This window comes from Grus americana, chromosome 1, assembly GCF_028858705.1.
Source record: "Grus americana isolate bGruAme1 chromosome 1, bGruAme1.mat, whole genome shotgun sequence".
Lineage (NCBI taxonomy): Eukaryota > Metazoa > Chordata > Aves > Gruiformes > Gruidae > Grus > Grus americana.
Genome location: NC_072852.1, coordinates 207,218,911 through 207,232,164, shown reverse-complemented (window position 1 = coordinate 207,232,164; position 13,254 = coordinate 207,218,911). Strand labels below are relative to the sequence as shown.

Sequence of the window (13,254 nt, the reverse complement as noted above, 5' to 3'; positions counted from 1 at the left end):
ATCAGAGCAACCTCAGATTTACTACTGCACCCCACAGGAGAAAGAGGGCTAGCAACATCTGTCTCCACAGGTACTTTGAACGCAGTCAAGTCATTATGAAAATCCTACATCCAGTTCAAAACCACTCTTGCCATTCACAAGCATTTATATTTACTATATAAACTTCCACCCCTTCCTTTAAAATATATTAAGCCAGAGAAAAAACATACAAGTAAAAAATTGTCAGGATTTTGATGCAAATTCAGACAGTGCCATGATAACTTGCAATAACTCCAGAGTCTGAGAGCAAGGAGAAGCAGAAAAAATAGAAACCAATACAGAGTATCAAATCTTTTGTTTGATTAATTTTGGTTAATTATTGGGGTTTTTTAGAAGAAACCTATTAACTTGATTAAGGAAAGAAATAGAAATAATACCTACATTAGTAACTACTCACCTTAGGACAGAAAGGAGAACTGGATAAAAAAAGATATTACATCCCTTTTACTATTTGTATTCTGGCAGTGCCTTAATTTCTAGTTACATACTAAGAACCAGTTACATATAGTTTAACCAAATATATGTATACTTCCCACAGTTCACGTGCTGTCTCAGTTTTTCTTTAGATTCCTACCTATTTCTCTATTTAAAAAACACCTTAGTTAGAACGTAACACGTATTGTTAAATGTTCTGATTTTCTTTCAAACACACACACCACAGCCCCCTCACCCCAATAAACCAAACACCCACAGGAATTAAAAATACCAGCAATTTACTCATCAATGACATTAGCTGTTCCATACTGGGAATGATCAAAAGAAGGAGGAAAGAATATTTAAATACAGCCAATCTGGAGAGTCTTGTATCACCTAGCAAAACTGACGCGGTGTAACACCTTGATAAGCTTTCACAGACACTATGCGGCTGCGTGCTCTGCCAGACTCCACTCAAAAAAGGACTGGGAACAACTATATCCTGTCGGCAGCCCAGCCCCTGCACAAAATTGATCCCTAGCAGAGTCTCAAAGCTAAAGTAAATCAAGTGTTCAATAATTTGGGAGCTTTATTTCCAGAAATTCAAGCTAAGGCAACACAGAATGTTTTCAGGAACGCTGAGCACCTGTATCTTGTCACAACTTCCACACAGGCCAGCACCTCTGAAGGTTGTGGTCCATTAGTCAAAGTCTCCAGGTTCAACACATACCTGGGACCAGGTTTCCCCATGCATCAGTCCCATTTATTGGCCAAATACAAAGCCCAGTTTCCAAAGGACTCAGCAGCCATTGATTTTGGTAAGTCCCAGATTTGCCAAAGCACTCTGCACACTCATTCACCCCGCTGGCCAGTTGTAGGGTACACGTTGAAAACAAAGGTCTTTCAAATTCTTCCACCTTACAACAAAATGAGGCACACAAAGTTTACAAGCTCATCTGAAGATTTTCTGCACATCAGTTCTCATGCATCCAAAATGAGGGCTAATCTTTTAAGATCACCCACAGCCACTTCCTCCAGCCGCTTCTGCTTCCTCAAGCAGAAATCAGTGCATGTGAAAACCAAAGTAATTCTAAGAGGAGTAGGATCAATGAGGTCTGGATGGTTCAGCTCCCGATGGCAGATACCACAGGTGTCTATGCTCCCACTTAGTCAATGGAAACCCAGATGACAATTCAGCTCTTCCAGAGTGGACACTTACCTTTGTTCGGGTGAATTACTTGTGGAAGGTATTGACTCTGCTGAGGGTGGGGAAGTTTTAGATACCTACTTCACATGGAGATATGGCAATCTGAACTATAACCTGCCCTGGTTTCCATAAGATGAGTGTCTTGTGGCAGAGAAGTTTGTATTTGGTTTTTGTTTTCAACTGAACATTGCCTTTTGCAGACACCAGAGAAAGACCAGGAAAGAAGGACATGCACAAAATGAGAGAACATAATGTATTTTTTCAACTTGAGAGAAGCCTTGTCCAAGAGAATCTGCGCATATTTGTGACATCTTTCTCATTTAGGTATTCCTTAATGTTGAAAAAGGAACAAGTTTTTTGTGTAATGGAAAAAGTGACATCGCCTCCCTTCCCATCTCCATCTTTGTTTAAATGCAAAACTTGTCATAAGTTATTAGTTTCACTCCTCTGTCAAACATGGTTAAAGTTGTCCAAATGTTACAAAAACTATTAATGGACAAACAAGGCAGATGTACACACATTCATGAAGAAACAGGCTTAAGAAACCAGACTACAAATCTGTTTTCTCCTCAGTTGACAGGACATTTAGTTAACATGCAAAAAAAAAAAAAAAAAAAAAGAACAATAACATGAATTAGGAAATAGCTACTTCCCCCCCCTTTTTTTTTTTTTTGAGTGGAGAACAACCCAAATTCAATGCACTTTTTGCATCTACCACAATGATTGGGAGGGAGTTCTGCATAGATGGTCACATCTGAATTACTCACTGTATGCTCTCCTTACAGTCACTGCAGAGAAACAGAGATGACTCGCTCTTTCCCATTGTCTACAAAAAGAAACCCAAAGACTAGCAGAGATTTCTATCAGTCCAGAGAGATGAGACAAATCTCATCCAGTACCTGTATTTTTCTTTATGCAAGGTGGAAGCAGAAGGTGGAATCTAGAATCAGAATATGTTTTAGCAAAAAAAGATGAAAGATGTCCCTCCATGGTGCTGGAGACAGCAGTGACAAGCAGAAGTTGTATCCTAGCAGATGGTAACAAGTGAAGGGCCAAGACTGCTCTGCTGGCACAAGTCCTGAGCACATCCACAAACAGTCCCACCACATTCTTCTTCTCATGCCACAGCATTTAATGACCATTCTGGTAGCATGCTTCTTCACCTTTGAGCAAAAGGCTTGGGAAAGACTCTCTCATTTGGTGTGAGGGTTCATTTTCAGTGTAGAAGTAGGATGTCCATTCTTAAACTGGAGGACACAGCCTGAATTTTCAACAACAGCCCACTCCAAAAGTCAACTCAGGTAGAATGCAAGCAGAAGATCCCACATTTTTCATTTCTTTATCAGAAGTATTCTACTGACAAATGAGACTTCTTAAAGGTATCCCATCAGCTCATTAAACCAATCTCTACTCTGATGACTGATTTTTGACAGTAATCCTTCAGCAGCTTATCTCTGGTACTACAGGTTTCAGTGACCTGCCCCTACCTTCAGTATCTGCTCCCCACAGCAGCCAGACAGCCCCTATAATCTTCCATATGTAACCAACTCATTCACGGGCTCCAGTTCATTTATGGGCAGATTTAGCTGAAACAGCTGATGAGGCTAGTCCTACTACCTATCTGTGCAATCTTTCTCTTTGAGAAGACCACCATCTTAGAGCAGTGATATCACTGAAATAAACAATAGGATTTATTAACACAGCAATAAAAATAGCACGAATGCTTTATTTTCACTAAAGGCAGGAGGTATGGATGAGGCTGTGGTTCAGGAGCTCAGTAATTCAGATATTGGCGCTTTTTGTGCCAGGGGAAAAAAAAAATAAAAACCAAACACCAAACACTTTGCTCACAAAACACCAAGCAATGATCAGATGTATACTCACTCCACCAGTTAAATTTCATTCAGAAAAATATAGTCGGGTTAACCTTTAGCCCTGTCATTCAGTACTGCCATTGCTCTTCATAGGCTGGTAAGCTTTGTAGTGAATTTTCAAGGCCTTGAGACCAAAGTTGGTTACTCTTGCTTTGCCTGAACTTTTCTTGGCCTACCTGCAGCTTTGTTTTACTTGGTTTAGTTGTGACTGAAACTTCTGTAATTGGCCAGATGTCTGTATCTATTTTGTTTTATTTTTGTTTGTGTATAGTACAACCACAGTTTTGCACATATAGCAGTAACAAGCAGTTATTCTATATAGAATGAGACATTTACCACTAACGTAATAACTTTGTAAAGAGAAATACAACAGCCTGGTATGATAGCAGACCCCTGCAGAAGTGGAGACAAAGGATGCGGCATAGAGGAATACAGGCACAGGATAAGAAGAGATGGGGCACAGGAGACCACGGCTATAAACAACTCACCAATGGTCAGTTAAAGAAATGCAGACCTGGAGCTGGACAAAACTGGTTTCATGGGCAACAAAGAGAACAAAGAAACAGCATCTAATACCCATAATAGCAACCATATATAGCAAAAATCAGATGTAATGTGGAATTGCCCACCAATGAAAAAAAGAGATAGGTGTAAAGTTGTTTTACCAAACATACTAAAATGATCCCAGGTGGATCCTACAGTAAGGAAAGAAGAAACTGTCAACATGAACCTCATACTTCTCACAGCAAAGGACTCCAGATGCTGCTAACTTGCTGTAACACCCATCACCACCAGAATAAAACCAGCAACCTTGGGACCCAGAGGAGTAGGGGAGGGGTGAGCACAAGACCAGGAAGAAGGGTAGAAACTAAGATCTGTACGTATGACAGTTTTAACTATGTTATTACTCTTCCTTTTTTAATAATTGCATCTTGAGTAATAATGACTAGACTTGCAAAATTTCAGTTACACTAACAATAAATTCTTTGCTATATAACAGTGTGCTGCCTTTTTGCCTGTGAACAAGATTTTGAGTATAATACTGTGTACAAGCACATAGTCTCTTTCCATCACAGTAAATAAATCCAGATAAAAATGTTTTATTCTAAACAGGTGTTGCCCACCTTCCCAGAACAAAGAAAAAAAAAAGCCCCATAAACTCATGCTTTTCTAACTATTTCAGCAGAAATATGATCACATACCCACACCTGATGCAGATCAAATTTGAACCATTGGGTGATCTAACATTAATGATTCTGGAGCCATGGCCAGAAGACTACAGAAAGGACAGATCTGTAAAGTGGGAGCATTTGTGCAGAGCTAACAAAATGACTAGAACATCACCTTGAAGGGGTTATGAACTAGAAAACTGCTAACACTTTCTCTTCATCAAATATATCAGGGCTTAGAAAGCAATGGAAAAGAATTCATGGAGCAGAGAAGCGAGAGAGTAGCATGGAAGAGAGCTACCTTGAAATTACTGGAAAATTACTGAGTGAGAACATTGTCTGGCAAAAGAAACTACAGATGGTAGGAAAAGGAAAAACAAATACTTGAAAAGTTCCACTGATTTTTTTTTGTTGTCTTTCACTGAAGTTTTCTTCAATTAGCTCCCAGTTACTGGGGCTATAAACCAGCCAGATGTTTTTTAGTTAAAAATTAAGACGGGGTAATTACTGTGACAGTCTCTCTTCTGTATTATCACTTCCCTGGGTCATCCCAAATGCCTCTACAAACCAAGCACTTCTTTACCCTTCTGTCACCCTCTTCTTCATGGTGGAATGGACTTCCCATGGACAAATAACAAGACAACTTTTTCTTCATGTCCCATTTTACAACTTGTGGTGGTGTAACCTTGGCTAGATGCCAGGTGCCCGCCAAGCTGCTCTATCACTGCCCTCCTCAGCAGGACAGGGAGGGGAGAAAAAAATAAGATGGAAAAAACCAAGCCCAAACTCATGGGTGAAGATAAAGGCAGTTTAATAAAGCAAAAGGCTGCATGTGGAAGCAAAGCAAAAGTAAAAGATTATTCTCTACTTCCCATCAGCAGGAGATGTCCGACCACTTCCCGGGAAGCAGGGCTTCAGTATGCACAGCCAGTTGCTCCGGAAGACAAATGTTGTAAAAGAATGAATGCCCACAGTTGCTCGCCCTATCTCTCAGCATCTTATTGCTGAGCAGACATATAGAATGGAATATCCCTTTGGTCAGTTGGGGTCAGCCCATGATCTTGCCCACCCCCAGCCTGCAGCTGAGGGGGAATGTTGGAGAGACAGCCTTGCTGTGTGCCAGCACTGCTCAGCAGCAGCCAAAACACCGGTGTGTTACCACACCTTGCTGGCTACCAATGCACAGCACAGCACTGTGGGGCTGCTGTGGGGGAAATTAACTCCATCCCAGCCAGACCCAATACACAACTATTCCTTGTATATAACACCTTATCAGAGTGACTTTTGGAAGGCTTATGATGCATTTCTAATGTATGTTTGCTGTTTTTTTCCTCAACTAAGGTTTCTGGTAACGCATGTCCTTTGGTGTACATTTGGTTACAATCACGTAACAGATAGGAATTGTGTAATTTGACATCGCCAGGTCATCCTCAATCTTAAAATTCAGGTTCTGTAATTGTGCCTCTGTTGTAAACAGCCTGTAGTTAAGGAACAACTCAAAACTGTCTAGCAAATAGACTGTTAGTCAACATAACATTACCATCTCTCTTCAGAAAAGGCAGTGCTTGATGGGACCCAAGAGAGTCGTGTTCTCAGCCTAGTTTTACTCCTCACCAGCTGTCAGATCTTGCCTCATCTTTCTACAGCAGTTTTTCATCTCATCCTTAGACTTTCTCACTCCTCACCCAATCTCTCAGCAAGGAGTCTCAGCATTTGACTGCACATCCAAAACCTTAGGAAACTTACCCGCCAGGCATTAGTAAAAATAGAGTAGTCCTTTAAATGGCTTAGGCACATTTAAATAGTTAGTCCCTGGCTCTTCAACACAGAAATCATTGTCTTCTGTATCTGTATAGCAGCTAGGACCATGGCACCTCAAATTCCTGAGAGCAATACAACGTTAATTACAAGAAACAGGTGAGTATCAATTATATTTTATATTCTCAATTTGAAAATATACTTTAAAAAAAACACATACACTTTTATTGAATGGTCAGTTCACCTGGACAAAGAGATCTGTGCGTGCCTGACAGAGCAAAACAACTAAGACTGAAGGTCTCACACTCTAAGAGATGTAGGAATGGTTTCTGCCGAATGCAAGAGCTGAAGCATGCATGCCAAATATTGCTACTAAAAACAATTCCCAAGTTCTTCAAAGGCAACAGTTTTTCTTCACAAGTGGACTACGTAAATTAAAAGCTCTTAAGTCTTTTTGGCTGAATGTTATTTTCATTATTTTATGCCCCAAATCCTCAGACTCGAATAAAAGATTCTTTTCACTTTGTAAATGTATAAACAGGCAAAACTGCTCTTTATCTTCACAATATACAGTACACAAAAAAACTATCTCAGAATGGACTTCAGTTGCAAGTAAGTGTTATAAATTATCACCTACATATTAAAATTAAAGATAATGAGCCCATATGGAGTTGCTAATTGGTTCTAGGTACGGTGTTAAGTTTCACAGATGCAAAAAACAGTCCATTGTCAACACTCAGACAGCAATGTACTTGTCTTTAATGGTAACAACTCCTGAGAAATCCTGCTTCACACATATAAGAAATCAAATGCAAGAAGTGCTCTCACAGCCCATGAGAAAAATGACAGCTACTCACATTTCACTGAACACCAGAACTGGCTAAAATCTTCCCTTTCAAAGTCTAACTTCAATGACTCATCACAAAACAACTCAATCAGCAAATCTCACACATCTGGTAGCAATGTGGTGCTGGGAGCCCTCCTCAGCCAACAGCTTACAGACTCAACTCCTTCCAGCACCACTCTCACCCGTGGGGAAAGGACTCTTTCAACCTAGCCTTAAATCAGACCAGGTATTGACAGGATTTTATTTGAGACGAAGGAGGAAGTTCGTATCTCTTGAGCTATTGCTTCAACAGACCTTGCTGCACTGATTTACACAGAGTTTATGTTTTCAGAGTTACCCCTGCAAACATAAAGACAAGGAGCATGATTATTTTCATATGCTTCAGTAAAAGTGCAATGCACAGGATCCACTGTGTCTGCAGACCTCTGTGGATGATAACCACCAGCAGAGAGGTGGTAACAAGCAAGCAGAAAGTGGTAACATCAAACATCGCTACAGTCATGCTGGCAGGAAACATCTGCCCTCTGCCTTATCTCTTTCTCTTATTTTATACTGAGGTTGAAGTATCGCTGACATCTCCTACAGCAGTTTCTTTACAGTAGAATCACCTCCACAGTTTTGCACAGGCAATACAAATTTATCTTCGGCAGATCTAACAGAAAGCCTTTTAGATACCTTATTGGATCGTTCAGACTGGACTGTAATATGCTTTTCCAGATAATGTTTCAGAGGAATACAAAGAGATATATGTTCATTCAGAAACTATGGCACATAATCACACAGACTGCACGAACAAAACGTCTAATCGCCATTAATGAAAAGTAAATATCTGAAGTTTGACATCACCTTTTTCCTAAAGTCATGTGTTCTGCTAGAGTCACACATGGCTCTATCTGGCTTTCCTTTCACAAAAGGAAAGATTATGGTAGAATTTTGCTGGCTGTTACTTTGAATTCTAAAGGTCAGAGGGTCCATACGCAACTTCAAATTTAAAAAAACAAAACAACAAAACACCACAACTCTACCTACAAATTCATTTTAAGAGTGGTCTTTGAAGAACTCTGATTAACTAGCACAGCTGAAACATGTTTATCACTCACCCAGGATCCCCAGGCCATTTTATCAATGAAAAAGACTATAACACTGAGTAAAGCTTGTTCTTCTGGACATAACCGTACTGTAGCTCATCAAACATTAGAATCAGTGTTTTACCTCACTCCTTTCTGTCTCACAGGTTGTTCCTGGCCTGACACTGCAGACACGCAAGTGGCTCCTTGCAAGCTGCTAGTTAAATACCACCGCAGCTCTTTATGAGTAGTTGGCTCATGGTCACCTGTCTTCCATGAAAGCAGGATGCAAGGGTAAAGTCCATCCTAAATATCGACCTTTGGGAAACAGAGAGCTGCAGAACAGATAGCTGCTGTGCTACCCAAAACTAGCACTGGGTGAGACGGCTTAGACTTGTAAAGTAGAATAGCTGTTTCAGCACAACTGTGAGGGCAGCTGAGTTAATTAGCTGTGACCTGCTCATTTGAAACTAACTGAGTATTTCCACATAGAGCTGGGGATTTTTTTACCATGTACAAACAGCTACACTGAGAGTCTCAGAGTTTTTCAAATATTTTTCTAGTTGGGACAGAAAGTAGGTAACATTTGTTTAGTTATTCCCATCACTTACTCAGGAACCACAGGTACTGCACATTACTAGGATCTATTAAAATATCAAAGCAGCTTTCACTATCAAATGCTATTATTGCCATATCTTATGTACATTACTAAAAGACAAATAAACATATATATGTTAAGGCACTTATTCATGTGAGCAACCTCATGTATAAGTAAACTCTATCAAGTATGTCTTCTCGAGGAGTTAGATCTTAAGTATCTCTAGAAATAGGAAACTCACAACTTCTGAGCTGGACCTGAAAGAATCCAAATAAGGCATTGCTGTACTTATTCTAGCACCATTCCAAGTCTTCTAAAGCTTGCATAAAATAATTCAGTCAACTACAACTCAATAAGGCTTCACATTGCTAGGTAACTGTGAATCTGGTATGAGTGGCCTTCTACTCAGTTTTTTGTTGTTGTTCCTTTTAAATAAAACAGATTATAAAAACTGATGACAGCACCCTAACGATTCATTGTGCTCCTCACATCATCCCTAAATCTAACTTTTCCTTTTTAAACAAAATCACTTAGTGAAAATGTGTCACATCTCTATAGCCATAGGTTAACAATTCAAAGTTGGTCTAGCTATTAGACCACAATCACAGAGATGAAAATAAGTACATTTCAATGCATACAAATAGTCCCATTAGCTTCAGAGGGATTGTTCTGATGCATAAAATCAGACTGCAGGACAGCTTTAGTGAAAAAAAAATCTTAAAAAACCCAATTGAAAATGGATCTACAGTCCAATTCATAGGAAAATTATTTATTTGTGTGTGCATAAGTATCACTAGATGTGCAGGGGAAGCTGGTAATAAACATGTTGAAGGTCACCAGGCATCTCTCATTACAAGAATCTTATTTTACTTTCTTACAATTTTGCCCTAATCTTATCCATTTCAACTAAAAAGTTTCACAGCATACACCAACTCCAGATGAGGGGGTTTTAATTAATAACTGCATATGAAAAATATTTATCTATTTCTAACACCTGGCTAGAAAAAAAAATTGTTTATAATACATCAAAAAAATGGCTAGCTTTCTTCCACGAGTTCTAGATGTTGGAGCAGAGACTTGAAATTCTGAAAGCTTTTGGATAAGCTTTTTCACATCCTAAGAAATCTACTCAAGTCTGGGCCTTTGAAGGGCTTGGAGGACATAGCCTTGTGCATGCTCAACAGAAACAGATTTATCATCTCAAATTTCCAATGGTTCCATCTGTGCAGGGCATGCTGCTGAGAGGCTGAACAGGAGATTCCTTGTAGCCACTGGCTCTTCTGAGTTAAGCTCTCTTTTGTGTCACTTGGCCTGTGTCTGTTGCAGTGACTGATCTCCAGATGGGTCCAAGTTGCCCAACTTGATGCAGAAGGAAAAAGAAGAGCATATTGGGTCAGACAGGTAACGGGGAAAGAGGTCTCTAGGCATCTGGCAGGGCAGAGGTAAACTGCACAAGGAAACTGATACAGAAAACAGAACAATTTGATGAGGGAGGGTGAAATGAGGATGAGGAGTCATGAAGGACTCAAGAAGGAAGAAGCCCAAGTGCAAACTGGGCACTGCCTGTTTGGGGAGAAGCTCTGTAGGAAACGCCCTGGGGGTTCACCTGGGGAAAAAACAAGTATGGGAGTAGAGAGATGCTGGCAGCAGAGAGGTCACCAGCACGCTGGGCTGTAAGAACAGAGGCAGAGCCAGGAGATCCAAGGAAGGATCTCCCTTTATTCGGCACTCATTAGAGCACTTCTGAAATACTGCAGCCATATTTTAGCCCCCCAGTGCAGGAAATACATTGATGAGCAGGAGGGAGTTCAGGGAAGTGCTGCCGGAATAGTGGGGCTAGAGCACCTTCTTGTGAGGAGGGGATGGGGGAGCCTGGAGCAGAGACTGCTTCAGAGGACTGAAAAGCAGCCCCAGTGCCTACGTGGAAAGTATCCAGGAGATGGAGGTGGGCTGCCCAGAAAGGTCATGCAGTCTCCATCTTTGTAGGTTTTCAGGACCAGACTGGGTAAAAGCCACAAGCAGCCTGATCTGATCTCAGAGCTGTCTCTGCTGCAAGCAAGAGGCTGGATGGAGGGATGCTGAGATCCCTTCAGCCTGAGTTACCCTGTGATCCTACGACCTGGGCATGGCGAGGGCAGCCAGAACGGGACAGAATAACCTTCAGCCACCAGGTCATCCCGCTCCCAGGACCTACCACAAACCCCAGAGCCTCTCATGCCACCATCTCTGTCCATCAGCCAACGTCCTCCCTTGCTACCCTACTGCATGCTCCTGCATCAAACGCACGGCCAAAGCAAGACAGCTGGTGAGTCACAAAATTCAAACTTCACCGATAGCCTGCAGAGGGTGGGAGGAACAGGAAAGTCTCCTTTCAGCTTCTGTGGCTTAAAGACCTTGGAAATTACCCACATGGCATTAAAAGTCATTCAGACTGCAAAGTCAAGCTCTCAGAAAAAGCTATAAGGACAAAACCACAAATGTTCAACACGCCCCAGGAAATCTGTTACTGAAAAAGCACAGGGTAAGGCCTGGCTTGGAAACAGCAGCGTGCAGGAAAGTGGCTAAGGTACCTGGTGCCCTGTCCTTCCAGCAAAAACTCACCTGTACTATTGATTTCCTAAATCCATTCACTGCATGTACCAAAGACAGCTAGTACAGATTTGGTTATTTAGAGAGCTTTTATCGAAAGGCTGGTGAGGGTGGCACCTCCTTCTCTGACTAAACGCCTGTAAAAGAAACCGGCTTGGCTGCAGTTCAGTGGTGCCCACGCCTGCACCATCACCCCGAAGTCACCCTAACCATCGGGACACCTCATGGGGACACCTCCCAGGGCAAGACCTGACGGCGGGAGACGCCAGAGCCTGCTGCCCACGGAGGGAGAAAATGGCACCAGGTCCATCCTCTCGGTTTCCTTCTCCCTGCCGGCCGCTCGTCGCCCTCTTCCTCTCCCCCCACGCCCCGCGATGGCTCTTGACTGACGACGGGCCCCTCAAGCCGCCGGGCCCCGCGGCAGTGCGGCACCAGCGGCCCGGCCCCTGGCCCCCGGGAGCGGCGGCGACGGGGGGAGGCGATGGCGCGGCGGCCGTTACCTGGAGAGGGAGTCGCCGCTGGGCGGCCGCGTCGCCGCCGCCCGCCCGGCGCCGAGGCTCTCGCAGCTGGAGCTCTCCTCCATGCCGGGCGGCGGGGCAGCCCCGGGGCGGGCGGCTGTCTGTCAGCCGAGCGGCGGGCACCCGGCGAGGCGGGAAGCGGCCATGTTGGCCCGGCGTGCCGCGCGGGGAGGGCGGGCTGAGGCGGGGCGGCGGGAGGGGGCCGATCCCGCCGGCTGCGGAGAAGGGAGCGACGGCGGCAGTGTCTCCCGGGGTTGCCTTCTCCTCAGCCTGCAGTCCCGGCAGCCAGAGAGAGAGGCGGGGTCATCATGCGGCTCTTTCCCCTCGCCGGCCTGAGGGACGCAGGGAGGTGGCCGGGCCGCCGAGCTCAGCCGCCTGAGGGAGGGGAAAGGGATTGAGGCTGACATCCTCTCGCCACACTCCTGCCTCCCTTCCCGCAGCGTCAGCCTGGCCGGGGTCCGGGGACTCCTTGTCCCTCCAGCCTAGGTAGCGAGAAGAGGGTGAGAGACGGGGGGAGCCAGCCAGCGAGCGGAGGTGTTTGTTCATGCAGTACAGAATTGGCCAGGATCTCCCTTTTGGGCCTCTTGGAAACCAAGGGAAGGCGGCAGCTCTCGGTTCCCTCGCAGGGGCACGGTGGTCGTTCCTAAGAGCAAGGAAATGGTCTCTCTCAAGTATCCCCCTTGAAGCCCTCATCTTATTTGTGTTGGGCTAGCCTGCTAGAGGCTCTGCTGAGGCCCCCGCCTGTGCTGGGTTGTGTACCTGTAATAAAAACCAGTTGTGCTCCTGAATTTTTTAATTGCCCGTATCTGCTCGAGAATCCCTTTTGAGTTTATCCCACAACTGGATGGGGCAGGAGCTGCAGAACATGGCAGGTCAGAGCAACGCGAGTCCACAGGGTGCCGGCACAGATCATCTGTGCTCACAAGGTTACCTGGCTGGCAGTTCACGTGCATATGTGAGGATTTGTGCCTGGGAAGCTTTGCAGTCACAGCTTGCTATCATGTTCTGCAGCATTGGAGCAATTCGGTGAGCAAGAGAAAAGCTCTTGGCATTGCTTATGAACACTGGGAAATTGCATCTTAAGCCTCCCATACTCAATGCGAAGGTGTTATCCAAATGCACAGCTGTTTTGGCAAAATCCGATGAGGCAAAGAAACTGAAATGTGGGAACATG

The 13,254-nt window shown here is 43.7% G+C and overlaps 1 protein-coding gene across 2 annotated transcripts in view; it reads right to left on the bottom strand.

Moving 5' to 3' along the window:
• MTMR2 (myotubularin related protein 2) overlaps nt 1-12,341 on the bottom strand; it is a 66,461-nt gene extending 54,120 nt beyond the window's left edge. Inside the window, exon 1 of one of the 2 annotated variants that reach the window (XM_054818309.1) lies at nt 12,063-12,341. Coding sequence is in view for 1 of the 2 variants with exons in the window: in XM_054818302.1 (XP_054674277.1) it covers nt 12,063-12,145 (83 nt within the window). In the remaining variant the exon portion in view is untranslated. The remainder of the gene's footprint in view (nt 1-12,062) is intronic. The other variant, XM_054818302.1, reaches the window with a different exon arrangement.
• Nucleotides 12,342-13,254: the final 913 nt, after the last annotated feature.